This window comes from Symphalangus syndactylus, chromosome 5 (genome assembly GCF_028878055.3).
Source record: "Symphalangus syndactylus isolate Jambi chromosome 5, NHGRI_mSymSyn1-v2.1_pri, whole genome shotgun sequence".
In the NCBI taxonomy this organism is placed as follows: domain Eukaryota; kingdom Metazoa; phylum Chordata; class Mammalia; order Primates; family Hylobatidae; genus Symphalangus; species Symphalangus syndactylus.
In genome coordinates, this window is record NC_072427.2 from 119,042,497 (window position 1) to 119,063,334 (window position 20,838).

The 20,838-nt window shown below is 35.9% G+C and overlaps 1 protein-coding gene across 8 annotated transcripts in view; it reads left to right on the plus strand.

Moving 5' to 3' along the window:
• WDR72 (WD repeat domain 72) overlaps positions 1–20,838 on the plus strand; it is a 238,720-nt gene that overhangs the window by 118,684 nt on the left and 99,198 nt on the right. For 6 of the 8 annotated variants that reach the window (XM_055279193.2, XM_055279195.2, XM_063640667.1 and 3 more), the window contains one exon: positions 19,438–20,252. In XM_055279193.2, coding sequence (XP_055135168.2) covers positions 19,438–20,252 — 815 coding nt within the window. The remainder of the gene's footprint in view (positions 1–19,437; positions 20,253–20,838) is intronic. The other 2 variants (XR_010121228.1, XM_055279198.2) reach the window with 1 other exon arrangement.

Below are 20,838 nucleotides of genomic sequence, written 5' to 3' on the forward strand. Positions count from 1 at the left end.
TTATTTCTGAAAGATCGTCACCCTCTGCAGTTTCTCAAGTCACTTTAATGACACAGTTGAGGAAGGAAAAAGCAGAGCTTCCATACCTGCAAAAGCAGAGTGCCAACTTACACTACCTTGCTCTGGCTCATTGCTGCTTTGTGAGAGCAGAAGGTCCACTCTGTACCTCCCTGACAGGAAAAGTGGAATGCAAATAGCACTGTCTTGCACTACTACCTTTGCTGCCTGTTAAGGGTGGAAGTCAGCTACCCACCATTCAGTCCCCCTACCCATTCAGCCCTACTGGCACCAACTTGGTTGTGAAAGTGGAAGGTCAACTTACCTTGCCTTATTGTTCCTTGGTGAGACAAGAAGTTGAGCTCCTGCTTGGCCTCACTAACACCAGGGTGAGGGAAGAGCAGTTTTTCCTTTGGTGCTGACTGGAGTAGGGTGAATACTAAAGGACTTTCTGTTCTGCTAGGGCCCCTTTTTCCTAGTCCTTTGGTTAGATCAAGTTGTCCAACCTGCAGCCCATGGGCTGCATGAGGCCCAGGACAGCTTTGAATGGGGCCCAAAACAAATTTGTAAACTTTCTTAAAATGTTGTAAGTTTTTTGCATTTTTTTTTAGCTAATCAACTATCATTAGTGTTAGTGTATTTTATATGTGGCCCAAGACATTATTTTTCTTCCAGTGTGATCCAGGGAAGCCAAAAGATTTGACACCACAGGGTTAGAGGGGACAGGCTTTTCTTGGGATCTTTCATGTCTATGCCTTCGGGCAGTTAGAGGTCACTGGTTTCACCATAACCTCTTCTGGGATATATGGGAGGCAAGGTGAAAACCCAGGGAATTCACTGTAGTGTTGTTTGTTCCTCAGGTCCTGAGGTTCCTAGTTAAGCAGGCTTCTGTCTACCTTCCAGAGACTTACTATGTTTGTTGTTTATGTCCAGGGTATTTTAATTGTAAGAGGGAGGACCTCAGTTTTAAATATTTTATAATTTACGTTGTGGTGTATTTTTAAACTATGAATTAGGAGGGCACATTATCATTTTCAAAACTTAACTTTTTATTACTGATTTCCAAATTAAATTGCAGTATGGATAAGAATGAATATTTTAGCAGATACTGTTTCTTTTAAATTTATTGAGGATTTTTATGTTCCTTTAAAAAAAGTTCAATGTATGCCATAAAGAGTGTATATTCTTTGTATCACTGGTACATATGTTCATATTGTGCGTTTGTGTTTGTGTACACACAAGAGTCTGTAGCAACTTGAAAATAATGTATTCTTTCTAGTTCATAAGTGCAGGTAATGTTGTTTTAGTATTTTTACACATACATGCTTTACCAAAGTTATTCTGTTTTGTTACATATTTTTAATATAGAATATTTTACCCCCTTGAGTTATCTGTTTCTGATAGATAGACTTGTGCTAAAATCAGTACAATGACTGCAATTTTGTCAATTTATCTTTATAATTATATCCAGAGACTATGCTATTAGATACATAAACATTCATGATTTCTTGGTAGATTTTCTTTTTTGTGGTGCTATTGAGAGAAGAATTGTTTTGTTAATTTTATTTTTAAATTGTTTATTGCCAGAGGCTGGGCGTGGTGGCTCACGCCTGTAATCCCAGCACTTTGGGAGGCCGAGGTGGGCAGATTACGAGGTCAGGAGATCGAGACCTTCTTGGCTAACATGGCGAAACCCCGTCTCTACTAAAAATCCAAAAAAAATTAGCCGGGCGTGGTGGCAGATGCACGTAGTCCCAGCTACTCGGGAGGCTGAGGCAGGAGAATGGCGTGAACCCAGGAGGTGGAGCTTGCAGTGAGCTGAGATCATTCCACTGCACTCCAGCCTGGGTGACAGAGCGAGACTCTGTCTCAAAAAAAGATTGCTTATTGCCAGAATTAAATAGAATTTTTGTATTAGTTGGTTTTTGCACTGCTATAAAGGAGTAACTGAGACTGGATAATTTATAAAGAAAAAAGACTTAATTGGCTCACAGTTCTGCAGGCTGTACAGGAAGCATAGTGGCTGCTGCTTCTGGGGAGGCCTCAGAAAACTTAATCATGGCAGAAGGTGAAGGGAAAGTAGGCATGTCTTACATGGCTGGAGCAGAAGAGAGAGTTGTGCGGAGGTGCCACACACTTTGTAAGCAACCATATCTCATGAGAAGTCACTCACTATACAGTACCAAGGAGGCATGGTGCTAAACTATTAGAAACCACCCCCTTGATCCAGTCAGTTCCCACTAGGCCCAACCTCCAGCATTGGGGATTATATTTCAATATCAGATTTGAGTGGGGACACATATTCAAACCATATCATTCCACCTCTGGCCCCTCCCAAATATCATCTCCTTCTCACATTGTAAAATAGAATCATACCTTCCCAACAGTACCCCAAAGTCTTAACTTGTTTCAGCATAAACTCAAAAGTCCAAAGGCCAAAGCCTCATTTGAGACAAGGCTCTTCCCTTTCACCTATGAGCCTGTAATATCAAAAACATGTTAGTTACTTCCAAGATACAATGGGGGTACAAGCATTGGTTAAATACTTCCATTCCTAAGGGGAAAAATTGGTCAGAAGAAAGGGACTACAGGTCCCATGCAAGTCTGAAACCCAGCAGGGCAGTCATTAAATCTTAAAGCTCCAAAATAATCTCCGTTGACTCCATGTCTCATGTCCAGGGCACACTGGTGCAAGGATTGGGCTCTGAAGGCCATGGGTAGCTTCACCCCTGTGGCTTCCCAGGGTTCAGCCCCCACAGCTGCTTATAGGCTGTTGTTGAATGCCTGCAGCTTTTCCAGGCTGAGGGTGCAAGCTACTAGTGAATCTACCATTCTGGGGACTGGAGGACGATGGCCCTCTTCTCATAGCTCACTAAGCGTGCCTTATGTGGGGACTACATGTGGGGGCTTCAACCCCCCATTTCCCCTCTGCAGTGCTCTAGTAGAGGTTCTTCATGAGGGCTCCACTCCTGTAGCAGACTTCTGCCTGGACATCCAGGTGTTTCCATACAGCTTCTGAGATCTAGGCAGAGGCTCCTAAGCCTCAACTCTTCACTCTGCACATCTTCAGGCTGATTACCACATGGAAGCTGCCAAGGCTTACCACTTGCACTCTCTGAAGCAGTGGCCCAAGCTATATCTTGGCCCCTTTGAGCCACAACTGGCACTGGAGTAGCAGGGATGCAAGGAGCAGTGTCCTGAGGCTGCTCAGGACAGTGTGCCCTGGTGCTGGCCCAGGAAACCATTTAGTTCTTACAGGCCTCTGGCCTTGTGATGAGAAGAGGTTGCCATGAAGTTCCCTAAAATGTTTTAGAAGACTTCTCTTCATTGTCTTGGTTATTAGTACTTGCCTCCTCTTATGCAAATTTGTGCAGCCTGCTTGAATTCTTCCCCTGAAAATGGGCCTTTCATTTCTACCACATGGCCAGGTTGCAGATTTTCCACACTTATATGCTCTACTTCTCTTTTACATATAAGTTCCAATTTCAGGTCATTTCTTTTCTCTACCTCCCTTTGCTCATATGAGATAGGCTTTTAGAAGCAGCCAAGTCACATCTTGAATGCTTCACTCCTTAGAACTTTCTTCCACCAGACACTGTAAATCATCACTCTCAAGTTCAAAGTCTCACACATCCCTAGAGCAAACCCACAATACAGCCAGGCTCTTTGCTAAAGCATAACAAAGTGACCTTTACTCTAGTTCCCAATAAGTTCCTCATTTCCATTTGAAACTTCCTCAGCCTGGCCTTCACTGTCCATATCACTGTCAACATTTTGGTCACAAACATTTAACAATTTCTGGGAAATTCTAAATTTTCCCTCATCATCCTCTCTTCTTCTGAGGCCTCCATACTCTTTCAACCTCTGCCCATTACCCAATTCCAAAGCTGCTTTCACATTTTCAAGTATCTTTGCAGGAATGCTCCACTCCTCAGTGACAATTTTCTGTGTTAGTTCTTGCACTGCTATAAAGAAACACCCGAGACGAGACGGGGTAATTTATAAAGAAAGGAGGTTTAATTGGTTTACGGTTCTGCAGGCTATTCAGGAAGCATAGTGGCTTCTGCTTCTGAATAGGCCTCAGGAAGCTTACAATCATGGTAGAAGGCAAAGGGAAAGCAGGCCTGCTTTACATGTGGCTAGAGTAGGAGCAAGGGAGGGGGAATGCCACACACTTTTTATACGACCAGATCTCATGAGAACTCAATCACTATATAGTACCAAGGAGGGGATGGTGCTAAACTATTAGAAACTGCACCCGTGATCCAATCAGCTCTCACCAGCCACCACCTCCAGCATTGGGGATTATACTTCAACATGAGATTTGGGCAGGAACACAGATCCAAAAAATATCAATTTTCTATATTGACATTGTGTACTACAACCTTGCTAAACTCATTTATTAGTTCAAATAGGTTTTTTTGTGGATACCTTAGTGTTTTCTATATACAATATTATGTAATCTGCAAATATAGACAGTTTTACTTCCTTCTTTCCAATCTGGATGCCTCTTATTTATTTTTCTTTCTTAATCACCCCATCCAGGACATCTAGTACAATGTTAAATAGAACTAACAAGAAAGGACATACTTGTCCTGTTCCTGATCTTAGGAGGAAAGCATTTGGTTTTTCACCATAAGTATTATGTTAGGTGTGGATTTTCCACAGATATCCTCTGTCAGATTGCAGAAGTTCTTTTCTGTTCCTAGTTTCTTGGGTGTTTTTTATTATGAAATTGTGTTTGATTTTTTCAAATGCTTTTTGTGCATCTATTAGGATAATCATGTGTTTTGTTTTTTATTCTATTAATATGATACATTATGTTAATGGATTTTTGTGCATTAAGTCAACTCTATTTGTAGGATAAATTCTAGTTGGTCATGGTGTAAAATTATTTTTAGGTTTTGTTAGATTTGCTTTGTGAATATTTTCTTGAGGATTTTTGTGTCTATAATTATAAGGGTTATTGGTCTGTAGTTTTCTTATCTTGTGATATCTCTGTCTGGTTTCAGTATTAGGGTAATACTGGTCTCTTAGAGAGATTTGGGAAGTGTTCCCACACCACTTCTATTTTTTTGGACATATTTGTCAAGAACTGGTATTAACTCTGCTTTAAGTGTTTGGTAGAAATTAACAGTGGAGTCATCTGGACCTGGTCTTTTCTATATAGAAAGATGTTTAACTACTAATTCAATTTCTTTACTTGGTATAGGTCTGTTCTGCTTTCTATTTCTTCTTATGCCAGTTTTGGCTGTTTATGTCTTTTTAAAAATTTGTCTCTTTCATCTTGATTTCCTAATTTGCTGGCAGATAGCTATTCATAGTATTTTTCTGAGATCTTTTTAAAAACTTTTGTAAGATCAGTGATGATACCCCTCTTTCATTACTTTGATTTTTCCCCACTAATTATTTAGGACTGTATTGTTTAATTTGCACATATTTATAAATTTCCCAAATATTGATCAGGTTGGTAAATGGGACTCCTCAGGGAGCTGGGAGGCAAGTGAAATATTGCCAATTTTGTGGGGATGCGGATTTTTGAGGGTCTCCAAACATATATGCCTCATCCAGTGGCTGGTAGGCTGCTGGTTTTCACAGCTACCATGATTGCCAAACTGCTAATTTTCAAGACTGTGGAGCTAGAGAGGGGCAATGAGAATAAGGCAAATTAAAATGCTAGGACACTCGCTGTTTTTACTGACATCCAGCCATTTTACTAGGGAAAAAAGATCCTTGTCACAAACCTTTGGTTATTTCTCCAGTTCTTTTGCCTTTTTGAAGGAGCATATTTTCAGGGGACCTAACTTAATTAACCTAGTTCTGCCCGTACTATATTTTTTAATATAACTATTATACTTTTCCTAATATTTCTAAAAAATTCTTTTTCTTTTATTCATTTTATTTTTACTTTTTTTTCTTCCGTAACTTATGGTCATTTTTATGAATGTCATTCCTCTGATTTCTCTTTGATAGTCATAAATAATACATTTTCAGTCCCTTCTATGGCACTGATTTTATCTGGAGTTTATATATGCTTCAGCTTTTATATTTGTAGCTATCTTTCTGAGTATTGGTTTCCCTGTGTTATAGAAGTTTGGTTTGCAAGCTCATTTCTAGAGAAAAATTTTTTCTCTTGGGTTTTTTGTTTTGCTGTATTTTATTTCCTTCTCTCTCTCTCTCTCTCTCTCCTCAGCTTATATTGTCTGCTGGTTTTAGGTATGTGTCTGCATACCTTGTCAAGGCCTTTAGTCTAGAATGGTACCTGGACTGCCTTAATATTGGGTGTATGTCTGTCTAATCAGTGAACTAGCTTATGGGTTGATTGAGTTAAAAGTTAGATTAGGATTTTTCTAGGTTGTCCACCTGCCAATGGCCTGACATTTAGCCTCAGAAGTTGACTCTAAAGCCTTATTATCTGCTTATAGACTTGTTGGTAAGCAGGCCTGTGACTTTAGCTTCACTTAGCACTTTGTGTTTTTTTCCATTTGTGGTCTTCCAAGATGTTTATTTTGTTTTTGAGCTTAGCTAAACATTTTAAGTTTTTTTTTTAATTAAAAAAAATCTATTGTTGGTATGAATTTAAAAATTTAGTTTACTTCAAAGTCTAAACTTTGCCATCTTGACTAGAAATCAACTCATATTTTCAAAATATTTAGAATTTGTTAATTTGTCATAACACAGTTATTTGAAATTTTTAGCAGCAAAGATGTAAGCATCTACTGTAATTTCTTTTTGTATCTAAGTACCATATTCTCTACCTTTTTATGGCATAAGTTTTTAAGTTAACTTCTTATAAGTTAGGTTATAAACTTATCTACATTGTAGACTTGTTTCTCAGAAAATTTTCTACATCAAGAAATCACACTATCTTTTCCTGTCAAACTTATGATGTAGGCTAATCATTAAATAATTTCTCAGTAAGATAGTATTCAATACGTGGGTGTCAATTTTTTTAATATCATCTGTGCCATCTCCAACTTGAAAAACTTCCATTGTTATAAACCTTTTGATGGAGGTGCTTTCCCTTGAGTATAGATTCATAGTTTAAATTTCCTAATTTTTTTCTTCACATTAACTACACTCCTAATGCTTCAGCTGTGACTTATAGTTTTTATTTACTTAAAATGTAGAAGTAAGTCAGAAACTTGCAGATTAACTAGAATGCAGATTCCATAGGGTCTTTCAGATTACTAAACTTTTCTTCCTTAGGAACTAAATTATATACACAGAATTCTTCAATTGTTACACAGCTTATTAAAATATGTAATTAATGTGATAAGCACAACTGGGAAAAGAAGGTTGAGAACAAAGACGATGAAAATTACCAGAAAGTAAATATCTCAGTTGCTATGAGTAGAACGCAGAAAGTAGAAAGTAGTATACTGGTGGTCAGAGGGATTGGAGAGCATAGATTAATCTGATGAGTTAGCTGAGTGGAGAACTGTTAAGAGGATTTTAAAAAGTATTTTATTTTAACTTAAAAATGAAATTAAACATGTAAAATAATGTAGCTTATTTATATTGAGCAAAATGTAAATTTATGATTGCAATTAGGCACTAATTTTTTAAATGACTATATAATTAATCAAGTGAGTTTTGTGTGTTTTTTTCTAATTAAACTGTATGGTTCACAACATGTCATCTTTTATTTCATGTTGGAATTTCACTAAGAATATTAAGGAGTTTTGTTCTAGAAAAGAATTTGCAAGATAATCAAGCTTTCCACAGGCCTAACTTATACACTTTACATTAAAACGTTTTTCATTTGAAGCTTCTGAGTTAGTTTTCTCAAGTTATCTGGTTTTCTCTGCTACATCCTTTTTTATCAATGGCCTTGGTTATGACTCAGAGTTCTGCTGTCACTGTTAGTGTAATCCTGCATATTTAACAGTATTTTCTATCTACTCTACAATTGAATTGCATCATCAGATAACCAGTCCAAGTCTAATAGATGGGGCTAGGTCTTTATGTTATAAGGCAAGGAGTGTTTAGGTACTAATTTTGTATGTGACTAGTTCATCAGTGAATGTTTTCACATGATGATGACTTTTCCTTCCTTATACAATTCAGTGACTGTGGTGTATTGTAAAATGAATGTTTAGCTAATGAAGACCCTTGTATGTTTTAAGAATAATGCATAAAAAATATTATTTCATTCTTTGAAGAATCTAAGTGGATAATGTCATCAGTAGAATAGTTAGGAAAAACAGACTTGGGAATCTTGGTTGGGCTATTTGTCAGATGGGTAACTTAGAACAAGTCATTTCCCTTCTCTCTCATTTTTCCTTAGTGTGAGGAGAAAGAGTCAAATCAGACAATTTCTAAATTCTTCATGCAGGGTGAACAATGAGAACACATGGACACAGGAAGGGGAACATCACACACCGGGCACTGTTGTGGGGTGGGGGGAGGGGGCAGGGATAGCATTAGGAGATATACCTAATGCTAAATGACGAGTTAATGGGTGCAACACACCAACATGGCACATGTATACATATGTAACAAACCTGCACGTTGTGCATATGTACCCTAAAACTCAAAGTATAATAATAACAAAATTTTAAAAAAAATTGGAAAAAAAAATTCTTCATGCAGGAACATAAGGAAATATCTAAAATGTTTTAGCAGCTGCTGCCTATATTTCCTAACTTTGTATTTAAATATTTATATTAAGTGTTACTGTACGAAGTCACAAAAGTGAGATGAGGGTAGATTTAAGCGTCAGTCTTACCCAATCTATTTTATGGTTGTAGTAGTGAGAGATGGGACTAGCTGGATTTCCTCGGCCGACTAAGAATCCCTAAGCCTAGCTGGGAAGGTGACCGCTTCCACCTTTAAACATGGGGCTTGCAACTTAGCTCACACCCGACCAATCAGATAGTAAGGAGAGCTCATTAAAATGCTAATTAGGCAACAACAGGAGGTAAAGAAATAGCCAATCATCTGTTGCCTGAGAGCACAGTGGGAGTGACAAGTATCAAGTATCAGGATATAAACCCAGGCATTCGAGCCAGCAACAGCACCCCCCTTTGGGTCCCCTCCCTTTGTATGGGAGCTCTGTTTTCACTCTATTTCACTCTACTAAATCTTCCAACTGCACTCTTTTGGTCAGTGTTTGTTACGGATGGAGCTGAGCTTTCGCTCGCTGTCCACCACTGCTCTTTGCTGCCATCGCAGACCCACCACATACTTCCATCCCTGGGATCCGGCAGGGTGTCCACTGTGCTCCTGATCCAGCTAGGCACCCATTGCCGCTCCCAATCAGGCTAAAGGCTTGTCACTGTTCCTGCACGGCTAAGTGCCTGGGTTCATCCTAATCAAGCTGAACACTAGTCACTGGGTCCCACGGTTCTCTTCTGTGACCTACAGCTTCTAATAGAGCTATAACACTCATTGCATGGCCCAAGAACCCCAGGTCAGAGAACACGAGGCTTGCTACCATCTTGGATGTGACCTGCTGCCATTTTGGAAGCAGCATGCCACCATCTTGGGAGCTCTGGGAGCAAGGACTCCCAGTAACAGTAGCTTGGGCAGGTCAAATATTTTCATAACAAACTCAGTGGGGGATCCAAAATGTTTTGAGAAAGAAGTTATCAGAACATGTTGCTAGAAAGTGTGTTTCTACCTTCAAAAGCCAGGAGTAAAACTAGTCTTGTTTAAGCATTTTGTCTTTCTGAATCAGGGAGAAAAGGAAGAAGAAAGCACAAGAGAAGCAGTAGGCTGAAGGAAAAAGAAAATAAATCAATACACTTCCTTGTTCTTCAGATAAAAGTGTTAGACTTGTACTTTCACACCTATTACATTTTTTTTTTTGTCTGAACAGTTGGTCCTTTCTGTTTTTCCTTTTTATATGTACTTTGGATAGCTTACAGTTTGAATTTTGTGTCGTTAGCTTTGGTTTTAATTATTGTGGGCTCTTGTGGGTAGTAGAGGAATAATTTTGGCCTGCCAGCCCTCTGGGATTCTACTTACAGACTTTCAAACTCAGTAGCTTTTCCCAAAGTCTTTCTACTCCAGACAAAGAATTCAACCCTGTGTGCCTTTGCCTACTCCCCACCTGCTGTTTATAGCATTCACATGTAGATGTATCAGCATTGTTTTACTCCCAGACTCTCCAAAGTTCAGAGGTTGGAATGGATTGTTCTTTAGTACCACCCTCTTGCTTTACCAATTGTAAACAATACCTCCGGTCTTTCCTCAACCTGGGATTTCAGAGAGTAGTAGTAAAAGTGATGATTTTTGAGGAAAATACCAGGACCTTCTCTATGATGCAATACCTGGAAATCACATGTTGGGGAATTATCTGTCAGGCAATCAGATAGCATTTTATAAGCAACATGTAAACCAATCACTTAAAATTTGTACTTACTCCTCACATTTTTCCAGTGGCATAGATGGGATGAAATACTTCTTGCATTTAGTTACTTGTTCTAGACTTTTAAAAATTGCAATCAGATCAATGAATGTTTCCAAAACACTTCCGTTAGAATGATGTTTTAGATATATTTTATCATCCTAAAATTAACATAATTATATTTGTATTTTTGCATTTAGCATGCTACTTTTAATAGAATTTTTGTCTGTGAAATATATTGCATATAGGTAACATAAAAATAAAGTTAATATTAACTACAGCCTTTGCTAAACATTACTGAATATTGTGTCTGCCCAATCTATAAAATGTGAAAATTCAGAAAATAATATTATGGGCATTTACTGTCATTTTTCTGTTACCTATATCCAAAATGATAGTCATTATGTTTGCAAGGCCCTTTGGTAATAAGACTTTTAACATATACTTCCTAAAGTTTCAAACAGTGATGACTGGCTGGAATTATGTTTAATAATTTTAATACATTAAAACATAGCAACAATTTATACTTATAATCTAATGGACTTGTTTTCAAATCGAAGCCAACTCTGTTGTATGTTAATTAAATTTAGAATAACATTTATGATTTTAAAATAATGTAAAATATTCAGTTGCTTCTTTGATAAGGTGACCATATTTAGGAACAGAAATTTAGGATTTTTGCTTATGGCAATGCACTAGGCCTATTGTGGCTGTGTGGACCACAAAATAATAAGAGGAGAACAAGAAATATTGCTCGAATCATTGCTATGATTTTGATTGGCCCAGAAGTTGAGGAGATCTAGGTGCTGAGACAGAGATTATAGCTTTGAGGAATTGGAAGTGCATAGGAGGGCAGAACTCTGCCTTCAGCCTGCTTGATTAACCAGTAATCCAGAAGAAACCACAGCTATAGTTTGTGAGTAGGTGACTTCTTTGCTTAAATACGCCTTCAAGAGTTATAACTATTTTTAGAATACATTTGGTAGTCAGTAGAGTTTATACAGATCTATGTAATCTGGCCCTCATCTCTTCTGTGTAGCTCATTCTCTACCTTCCCATATTCTACCTTTCAGCCATTCTGAAATTTTCTCAGTTCACACTATATGCATACCTTCTTACCCTTCTTCTGGCCATCACTTCAGATGTCTTCTCATATTTGCAATGTACCCAACAAATGTCTAATAGTCAGAATCTATAGGGAACTTAAACAGTTGAACAAGCAGAAAATAACTCCATTAAAAATGGGAAAAGACATGAGCATACGCTTCTCAAAAGAAGACATACAAGTGGCCAAGAAACATGAAAAGACGCTCAACATCACTAGTTATCGTAGAAATGCAACTCCAAACCACAGTGAGTTACCATCTCATGCCAGTCAGAATGGCTATGATTAAACATCAAAAAACAATGGATGCAGGTGAGGCCACAGAGAATGGGGAATACCTATACAGTGTATATTTATAAGTGGGAATGTATACAGTGTATACTTACACTTGGTGGGAATGTAAATTATTTCACCTACTGTGGAAAGCAGTGTGGAGATTTCTCAAAGAATTTAAAAAAGAACTACCATTTGACCTAGCAATCCCGTTACTGGGTATATATCCAAAAGAAAATAAAGTTCTACAAAAAAGACACATGATCTTGTATGTTCATTGCAGCACTATTCACAATAGCAAAGACATGGAATCAACTTAGGTGCCCATCAACAATGGACTGGATAAAGTGTGATATATGTGTGTGTGTGTATATGTGTGTGTGTGTGTGTGTATATATATATATATATATATATATATAGAGAGAGAGAGAGAGAGCATATAATGCTACTTAGCCATAAAAAGGAATAAAATCATGTTCTTAGCAGCAACATGGATGCAGCTGGAGGTCATTATCCTAAGTTAATTAACACAGGAACAGAAAGTCAAATACTGCATGTTCTCACTTATCTTTGGGAGCTAAACAATGAGTACTCATGAACATAAAGATGACAACAATAGACACTGGGGACTACTAAATGGAAAAGGAAAGAAGAGGACTGTGGGTTGAAAAACCAACTATTGGGTACTATGCTCAGTACCTGGGTGTTGGGATCAATCATATCCCAAACCACAAATCTGCAGATGTAGCCCCTGAATCTAAAATAAAAGTTAAAAAAAAGTTAGTTAATTAAGAAAATCAAAACCAGTATAGTATACAATATTTTACACTTTTTTGAGACTAATGATTTACAAACTATTTCTCTCTACAATATTTTTATCTCTTTGTTTATCTCTTGTGATGGTATGAGTATTTTACAAATTAATTTATGCGAGTTCTTTATATGCCTAAAATATTAGGCTTTGATTATTGATCTTGTGAATTTTGTTCTTATGCTTTTACGTTTAATTTGATCAGTGCAGCTGTTTTGCGGGGAGGGTAGTACATGTTAAAAACATTTGACTGATCATATCTATTATTGACATTTTCTTTTTTTCCCTAGGGCCCTTTAGTTTAGTTTAGTTTAGTTCTGGGATACATATGCAGGATGTACAGGTTTGTTACATAGATAAACGTGTGCCATGGTGATTTGCTGTGCCTGTCAAAACCCGTCACCTAGGTATTAAGGCCAGCATGCATTAGCTATTTATCCTGATGCTCTCCCTCCTCCTGCTCCCTCCTCAGACTGCTCCCACTGTGTGTGTTTTCCCCTCCTGTGTCCATGTGTTCTCATTGTTCAGCCCTCCCTTATAAATTAGGACATGGGGTGTTTGTTTTTTCTTTCCCATTAGTTTGCTGAGGATAATGGCTTGCAGCTCCATCCATTGTCCCTGTAAAGGACACATCTCATTCTTTTTTATGGCTGTGTAGTATTCCATGGTGTGTATGTACCTCTTTCTCCTTATCCAGTCTATCATTGATGGGTATTTGGGTTGATTCCATATCTTTGCTATTGTGACTAGTGCTGCAATGAACATAACACTTGCATGTATCTTTATAATAGAATGATTTATATTCCTATGGGTATATACCCAGTAATGGGATTGCTGGGTCAAATGGTATTTCTGGTTGTAGGTCCTCGAGGAATCGCTACACTGTCATCCTCAGTGGTTGAACTAATTTACATGTCCACCAACAGTGTAAAAGCTGTTCCTATTTTTCTAAAGCCCTGCTATTATCTGTTGTTTCTTGACTTTTTAATAATCACCATTCTGAATGGCATGAGTTGGTATCTCATTGTGGTTTTGATTTGCATTTCTCTAATGATCAGTGATTATGAGCTTTTTTGATATGTTTGTTGCCACATGAATGTCTTCTGTTGAGAAGTGTCTGTTCTTGTCCTTTTGCCCACGTTTTAATGGGGTTGTTTGTTTTTTTTCTTGTAAATTTGTTTAAGTTCCTTGTAGATTCTGGATATTAGGGCTTTGTGAGATGCATAGATTGCAAAAACTTTCTCCCATTCTATAGGTTGTCTCTTCACTCTGATGATAGTTTCTTTTTTAAAAAAATGTTTATTTCCATAGGTTATTGGGGAACAGGTGGTGTTTGATTACATGATTAAATGCTTTAGTGGTGGTTTGTGAGATTCTGTTGCACCCATCACCCAAGAGGTATACACTCCACACAGTTGTAGTCTTTTATTCGTCATCCACTTCCCACCTTTTCCCCCTGTGTCCCCAAAGTTTATTGTGTCATTCTTATGCCTTTGCATTCTCACACCTTAGCTCCCACTTGTAAGTGAAAACATACGATGTTTGATTTTCCATTCCTGAGATACCTCACTTAGAATAATAGTCTCTAATCTCATCCAGGTCACTGTGAATGCCAGTCATTCATTCCTTATTACAACTGAGTAGTATTCTATCATATCTATCTATCTATCTATCTATCTATATATCTATCTATCTAGATAGATATATCTCATATATGTATCTCATATATATCTCATATATATATCAACTGCGAGATATATATATATATATATATATATATCTTTATCCACTCATTGATGGGCATTTGGGTTGGTTCCACGTTTTTGCAATTGAGAATTGTACTGCTGTAAACATAGTTGTGTAAGTATTTTTTTCATATAATGACTTATTTTCCTCTGGGTGGATACCCAGTAGTGGGATTGCTGGATCAAATGGTAGTTCTACTTTTAGTTCTTTAGGGAGTTCTCCACACTGTTTTCCACAGTGGTTGTGCTAGTTTACATTCCCACCAGCAGTGTAGAAGCGCTCCCTGTTTACCACATCCATGCCCACATCTATTATTTTTTTATTTTTTTATTATGGCCATTCTTGCAAGAGTAAGGTGGTCTTGCATTGTGGTTTTGATTTGCATTATCCTGATCATTAGTGATGTTGAGCATTTTTTATATGTTTATTGGCAATTTTTATATCTTCTTTTGATAATTTTCTATTCGTGTTCTTAGCCCAGCTTTTGATGGAATTGTTTGTGTTTTTCTTGCTAATTTGTTTGAGTTCTTTGTAGATTCTGGATATCAGTCCTTTGTTAGATGTATAGATTGTAAAGATTTTCTCCCACTCTGGTTGTCTGTTTACTCTGCTGACTGTTCCTTTTGCCATGCAAAAGCTCTTTAGTTTAATTAAGTCCCAGCTGTTTAATCTTTTTATTGCATTTGCTTTTGGGTTCTTGGTCATGAAATCCTTGCCTAGGCTGATGTCTAGAAGAGTTTTCCCAATGTTATCTTCTAGAATTTTTATGTTTTCAGGTCTGAGATTGAAATCCTTGATCCATCATGGGTTGCTTTTTGTTTAAGGTGAGAGATGAGGATCCAGTTTCATTCTCCTTCATGTGGCTAGCCAATTATCCCAGCACCATTTGTTGCATAGGGTGTCCTTTCCCCACTTTATGTTTTTGTTTGCTTTGTTGAAGATCAGTTGGCTGTAAGTATTTAGGTTTATTTCTGGGTTGGCCATTTTGCTTACTATTTTTAGAAGAGCTTTTTGTTTGGCATGGTAAAATATAAGTTTTTGTAGAAATTTAAAAAATAAATATGACCAAAATATTTTAAGAAATCTGCAATTTTATAGAAAATGGGATTATATTTTTAAAAATTTAAATATTTTCCATTGACAATATATATGAATTTTTGGCATACATATGTATGTCATAATGTATTTTGCATATATGTATGCCATAATGTATTCAGCCAAATCTATCGTATGGGACATTTAAGTTATTTTCAGCTTATTGAAATAGAAAAATCTTCAATGACCATTTTTTTCTTATGATTTTGTGCATATTTATAATCATACCTTTAGGATAAATTATTTTTTAAATTATTTCTGCATTAAAGAGTATGTAACATTTTAAGATTATTGATACACATTGCCAAATTGCCTTCCATAAAATAAGTACCAGCTTACACTAATCTTGCAGTGTATAAGAATGCCCGTTTACTCCCTCCATTATCAAAACTGAATATTCAATTTTTAATGCTATTTGCAAATCCAATGTTTATCTGTTTGTTGGCTAATAGTCTGAACATCAGTCCTGTTCATTTCTCTATGAATAAAGAGTAAGCTATTTTAAAATTTATCTTTGAAAATAATGCATATTTGAATTAACAAGAAATTTACAGAAATTCTTACAGATAAAAAGCAAAATGAGAGCACAATTCCAGACAGGTTGGAGAAGGCTGAAAGAGCATTTGCTAATTCCCGGGTACTTGTAGCTTTAGTTTAAACCACTATAAAGGTTAAAAGAGAGAATTTCCACGTCCAGTGCAGTGATAGGAAGTCAGATGGGATACCACAGCATAAGTTCATCGTCCCCTAAGAGCTGCGTATTCAGTGAAAAAGCCAACCAAGGTGAGCAGTATTTTTCACACAAGAAGAGAATAAAAATATTTGTCTTTATTGGTCTCAGCCCTAGATGAAGGGGGGAAAGTACTTTTGCTTAAGTATTAATAACCATAATCTTGAGTCAGAATTCACACCACCTTCAAGGAATGAAAACTTTTTAAACTGAAAATTTTGTGTAAAGAGGGCCCTATTTGGTAGTACCCCTGGACACCTGCTATTCACAAACTAAAATCCTCTCTTAAAGAGTGCACCCTCACATGTGTCTCAAAGGATTCTCACTGATCACATTTCATACACACACACACACACACAATTATAAAGCATACAAGGAAACAGGAAAACGTTCACAAAATAAGAAAGCAGAGCCATATCCACAAAGATTTTAGAGACTTTATAGATGCAAAGTATAATAAGTATGTTTAAAAATGTAAGAATTATTTTAAAAAATGAGTAAGAAATAACTGTCTATAAAAATGACCATTTTGTTTTTTTAAAAGAACCAAATAGAACATCTGGAAGTGAAAAATGTAAAAATCAAAATTAGGAACTCAGTGAGCAAGTTAAGTGACATATTAAACACAGGTGAGAAGAAAATTGGCAAACTAAAAGAAAAATTTTGAAGAGATTGCCCCACATGAGGTATAGAAAGACAAAGAGATGAAAAACATGTAAGGGGATAGAGCGTCTGGCAAATAACTGATCAGAGTCCCATAAGGGGATAATGGGATAGTGAGAGAAAATATTCAAAAGGATAAGCCCAACAACTTCACAAAGTTAATGAAAGACAGGGAGGCTCAGATACAGTGGAGGGCTGGGGGAAAACATCCACACCTAGAAGAATCATAGTGAAGCAGTGGAATATTAAAGCCAAAAGGATCTCATCAAACAGCAGAGAGAAAAGACAGATGGTGTGAGAGACTAGCAGCTGACTTCTCAACTGCATCAGAGGAAGCCAGAGAATGCAGAGTAATCCCTTCTTCACCAATACTGGGAGAAAATAAGTCAAGCTAACACAAGACTACCTTTTAAGAAAAACATTATTCCATTGAGAGGATAACCAAAGTCAAAAGTTGATTCTTTAAAAAGAATATCAAAATTGACAAAATTCTAGCAGGAAAAAAAAAGAGGCAATAAAAGTAATAAATTTTAAGAGGACCCATAGTTATAGGTACTGCAGAGTTAAATAACTGATAGGCAAGTAATATAAACATGTTTTCGAGTGATTATAAAACCATCAAAAGAAATTAAACATGGTCTAAATAAGTAGGAGATGTAATCTGGAGTTTGGCAAACATGCAAAAACATGCAAAATTAAATAGGTCAAATAGGAATACATATTTAAGGTTAAGACACTAAACGAAAGCAAAGAAATTATAAGCATGAAATTCAAATATTGGTTACTTTCTGACAGTATGCAAGGGTAAAAAAAATCAGGGCATATTCTACTTTTTAGCCCAAATGGAGGCACTTTGTTAATATTCCTTCAACAGTTCATTAACATTATTTATTTACCATGAAATGTATAACACATATAGAAAAAAGTAAACAACACAGCACAAAAATGTACAGCTCAATGAATTGTCATAAAGCACACACCTTCGTAATAACCACATAGATCCAGAAATAAAACATGTGAGCACTCCAGAAACTATACCTCCCAGTCCTCAAAAGGTAGCCACTATCTTTGTAGATTTATTGTTTATGAAGGTATCCTTAAACCCTATTGTTTTGTTTTCTCCTGTCTTTTGAAAATAACGGGGATGGAATTATATACAGTTAATTCTTTTATGTCTGGCTTCTTTGATGAACATAATGTTTACTACTTGTAGTAAAAATTTTTCACATTGTAACTTGAATATTTGTTTTGTGAATTGTTATTATCTTTGCCCATTCATCCATCTGTAAGATCCTCTTCTTATTATTGATTTGCAAAAATTATTTATTAATAATTATATTAACCCTTATTGACAACTGTGCCCTTTACAATTTGTTCTCCATTTCATTTTTTAGCATTTATAATTTGTAATGTTTTCTTTTTAAACTTTCCTTTTTTGTTGTTGAAAATTAAATATATCATCACTGTAAAAAATTTCAGAAAACCAAACCAAAAACACAACACACCATAGTATAAATAAAGATCATTTTAATTTCTTCTTCCCAATTAATTCCTTCTTCCCAATTAAATGTTAACTGTTGTTAACATTTTGGTTCATATCCTTTGTGACTTTATTCATTTATGTGTATTTACATGTTCTCTATATATGTATATTTATATATATAAAGGTGGATAGAGATATATGTCAAATTTTTAAATATCTATATCTTTGTACATAAAATTTTACAAAAGGAGAATTATTTTGTCTGCCTAATAACATGTTTTTCACCAATCGATATAATTTACACCACCATTTTAAATTATTTAAATGGTGTTCCATTGTATAAATTTGCTAATTATTAATTCAACAAACATTAATTGAGTCTCTTGATAATGCTATATAGCAGCATTGTTTTGTAGGCACTGAAGCAACTAATGTACAAAATTCCTGCAAAGGTGGGGCTTGAATGCTAGTGAAGGAAACATACAATAAAGAAATAAATTTTTCACATTCTATAAGGAAATCCTAAGTCCTAGAAAGAAGAAAGCAAGGAAAAGTATAGAGAGTAATGGGTTGATATGAGGGAATAGAATATTCAAGGGATGCCTTATAAATTAGCAAGAACATAATTTAAGTATGGGAACCCACTGTGCCAGCCTTTGGGGCAAAATCAAATGCAAGTCAACAAGGCAAGTTTCTTGGGTTTTTCTTAGAGCAATATGACATTGGTTAACATTTAAATTACTTCTAATTTTAACAAACTTAGAAGCACCATTTTTGTTAAAATACTTAATAAATTTTTGCAGGCGTTCTTACGTTCGTTCTCCTCAGTTTTCAAACCTACCTTGTCCTTGTATGTCTTTATGACAATAAGAGTAGAAAGATGTGAGAGTCTATATTATAGGGTGTTAATCTAGTGCCATCTTACTCTAGAGACATAATTCATATTTATTTAGAGGAAAAATAAAACTTAGGAAAAAAGAAAAGAAGCTTTCAAAGAATGTTAGAATATAGAATATTTAATTTAGAAAGGAATATTTATAACTAAGACAAAAAAATTGAAATGACTTGCCTTTAGCTGCTCTGCAATTTAATACTTTTTAAAAATGCCACTTTAACATCATGGAATCTTTAATAAAATAATAAGCAAGAACTTTGACACAAATTTTTTTTGTTCCCTTAGGTTACTGATGCCAAATTTTGCCCAAGACCTTTTAATGTCTTGCCTGTGAAGACAAAATGGAGTAACGTGGGCTTTCATATTCTTCTATTTGATCTGGAAAACCTTGTTGAACTTTTGCTACCAACTCCACTCAGTGAGGTTGACTCTTCCAGTTCATTCTATGGTGGTGAGGTCCTGAGAAGAGCCAAGAGCACAGTGGAGAAGACACTGACACTGAGAAAAAGTAAAACTGCCTGTGGTCCTCTCTCAGCAGAGGCACTAGCCAAGCCTGTTACTGAAAGCCTGGCCCAAGGAGATAATACCATCAAATTCTCAGAAGAAAATGATGGCATTAAAAGGCAGAAGAAAATGAAGATCTCCAAAAAATTGCAGCCTAAGCCATCAAGAAAAGTAGATGCCAGTCTCACAATAGACACAGCTAAATTGTTTCTGTCTTGCCTTTTGCCATGGGGAGTGGATAAAGCTTTAGATTATCTTTGCATTAAGCACCTCAATATTTTAAAGCTTCAGGGTCCTATTTCTTTGGGACTTGCTTCGAATGAAGATAATTTCTCACTGATGTTGCCAGGTTGGGATTTATGCAATACTGAAATGACAAAAGACTATTCAGGAGTAAATTTATTTTCCAGGAAAGTTTTGGACTTGTCAGATAAATACACAGCCACTCTTCCAAATCAGGTTGGAATTCCAAGAGGATTGGAAAATAATTGTGATTCTTTGCAAGAGTCAAATACTATAGTTTATTTGTTGAGCAGACTATTTTTAGTTAATAAGTTAGTTAACATGCCTTTAGAATTGGCATGTAGAGTTGGCAGGTAAGAATACCTAGAGATTTTGACTATACTAGATTATGACATTTAAAAAAATATCATTATTTGCTATATTCAGCTCTTTAACATTCCTTCCTTCTTTCCAGTGGGGGCTAAATATGCAACAATTTCTGGTTTAAAAAACATTTAAGAAAATCTCCCTTTTAATTGTTTGGGATTGGAGTATAATTTGGCAATAAATCTATATGATTTAAAATTCATTAATTCAACAAATATTCAATGTTCTCATAATATGTGCCAGGAAAGACATAGTGTGGGATGTTGAATGAGTTGATAGACAGATACATAGATAGATACATAATACATACATAAACATATACATACATAGACACATATACATCTTGAAATCCATTATACATGGTGTGAATTAAGTATAAACAAAAACATTTAAATGCTTATGATGATGTATTTTATATCATCAGAGAAGGAAAACTTTGAAAATTTCATACCTCAAATTTTACCATTTATTTTATATTTTGGCATATTAAAATAGAATAAAATAGAAGAGGCTATTTAGTAATTCAGTTATACATAGTACAGTTTAGTAATAACTGTTGCTTTTGAGTGTTGA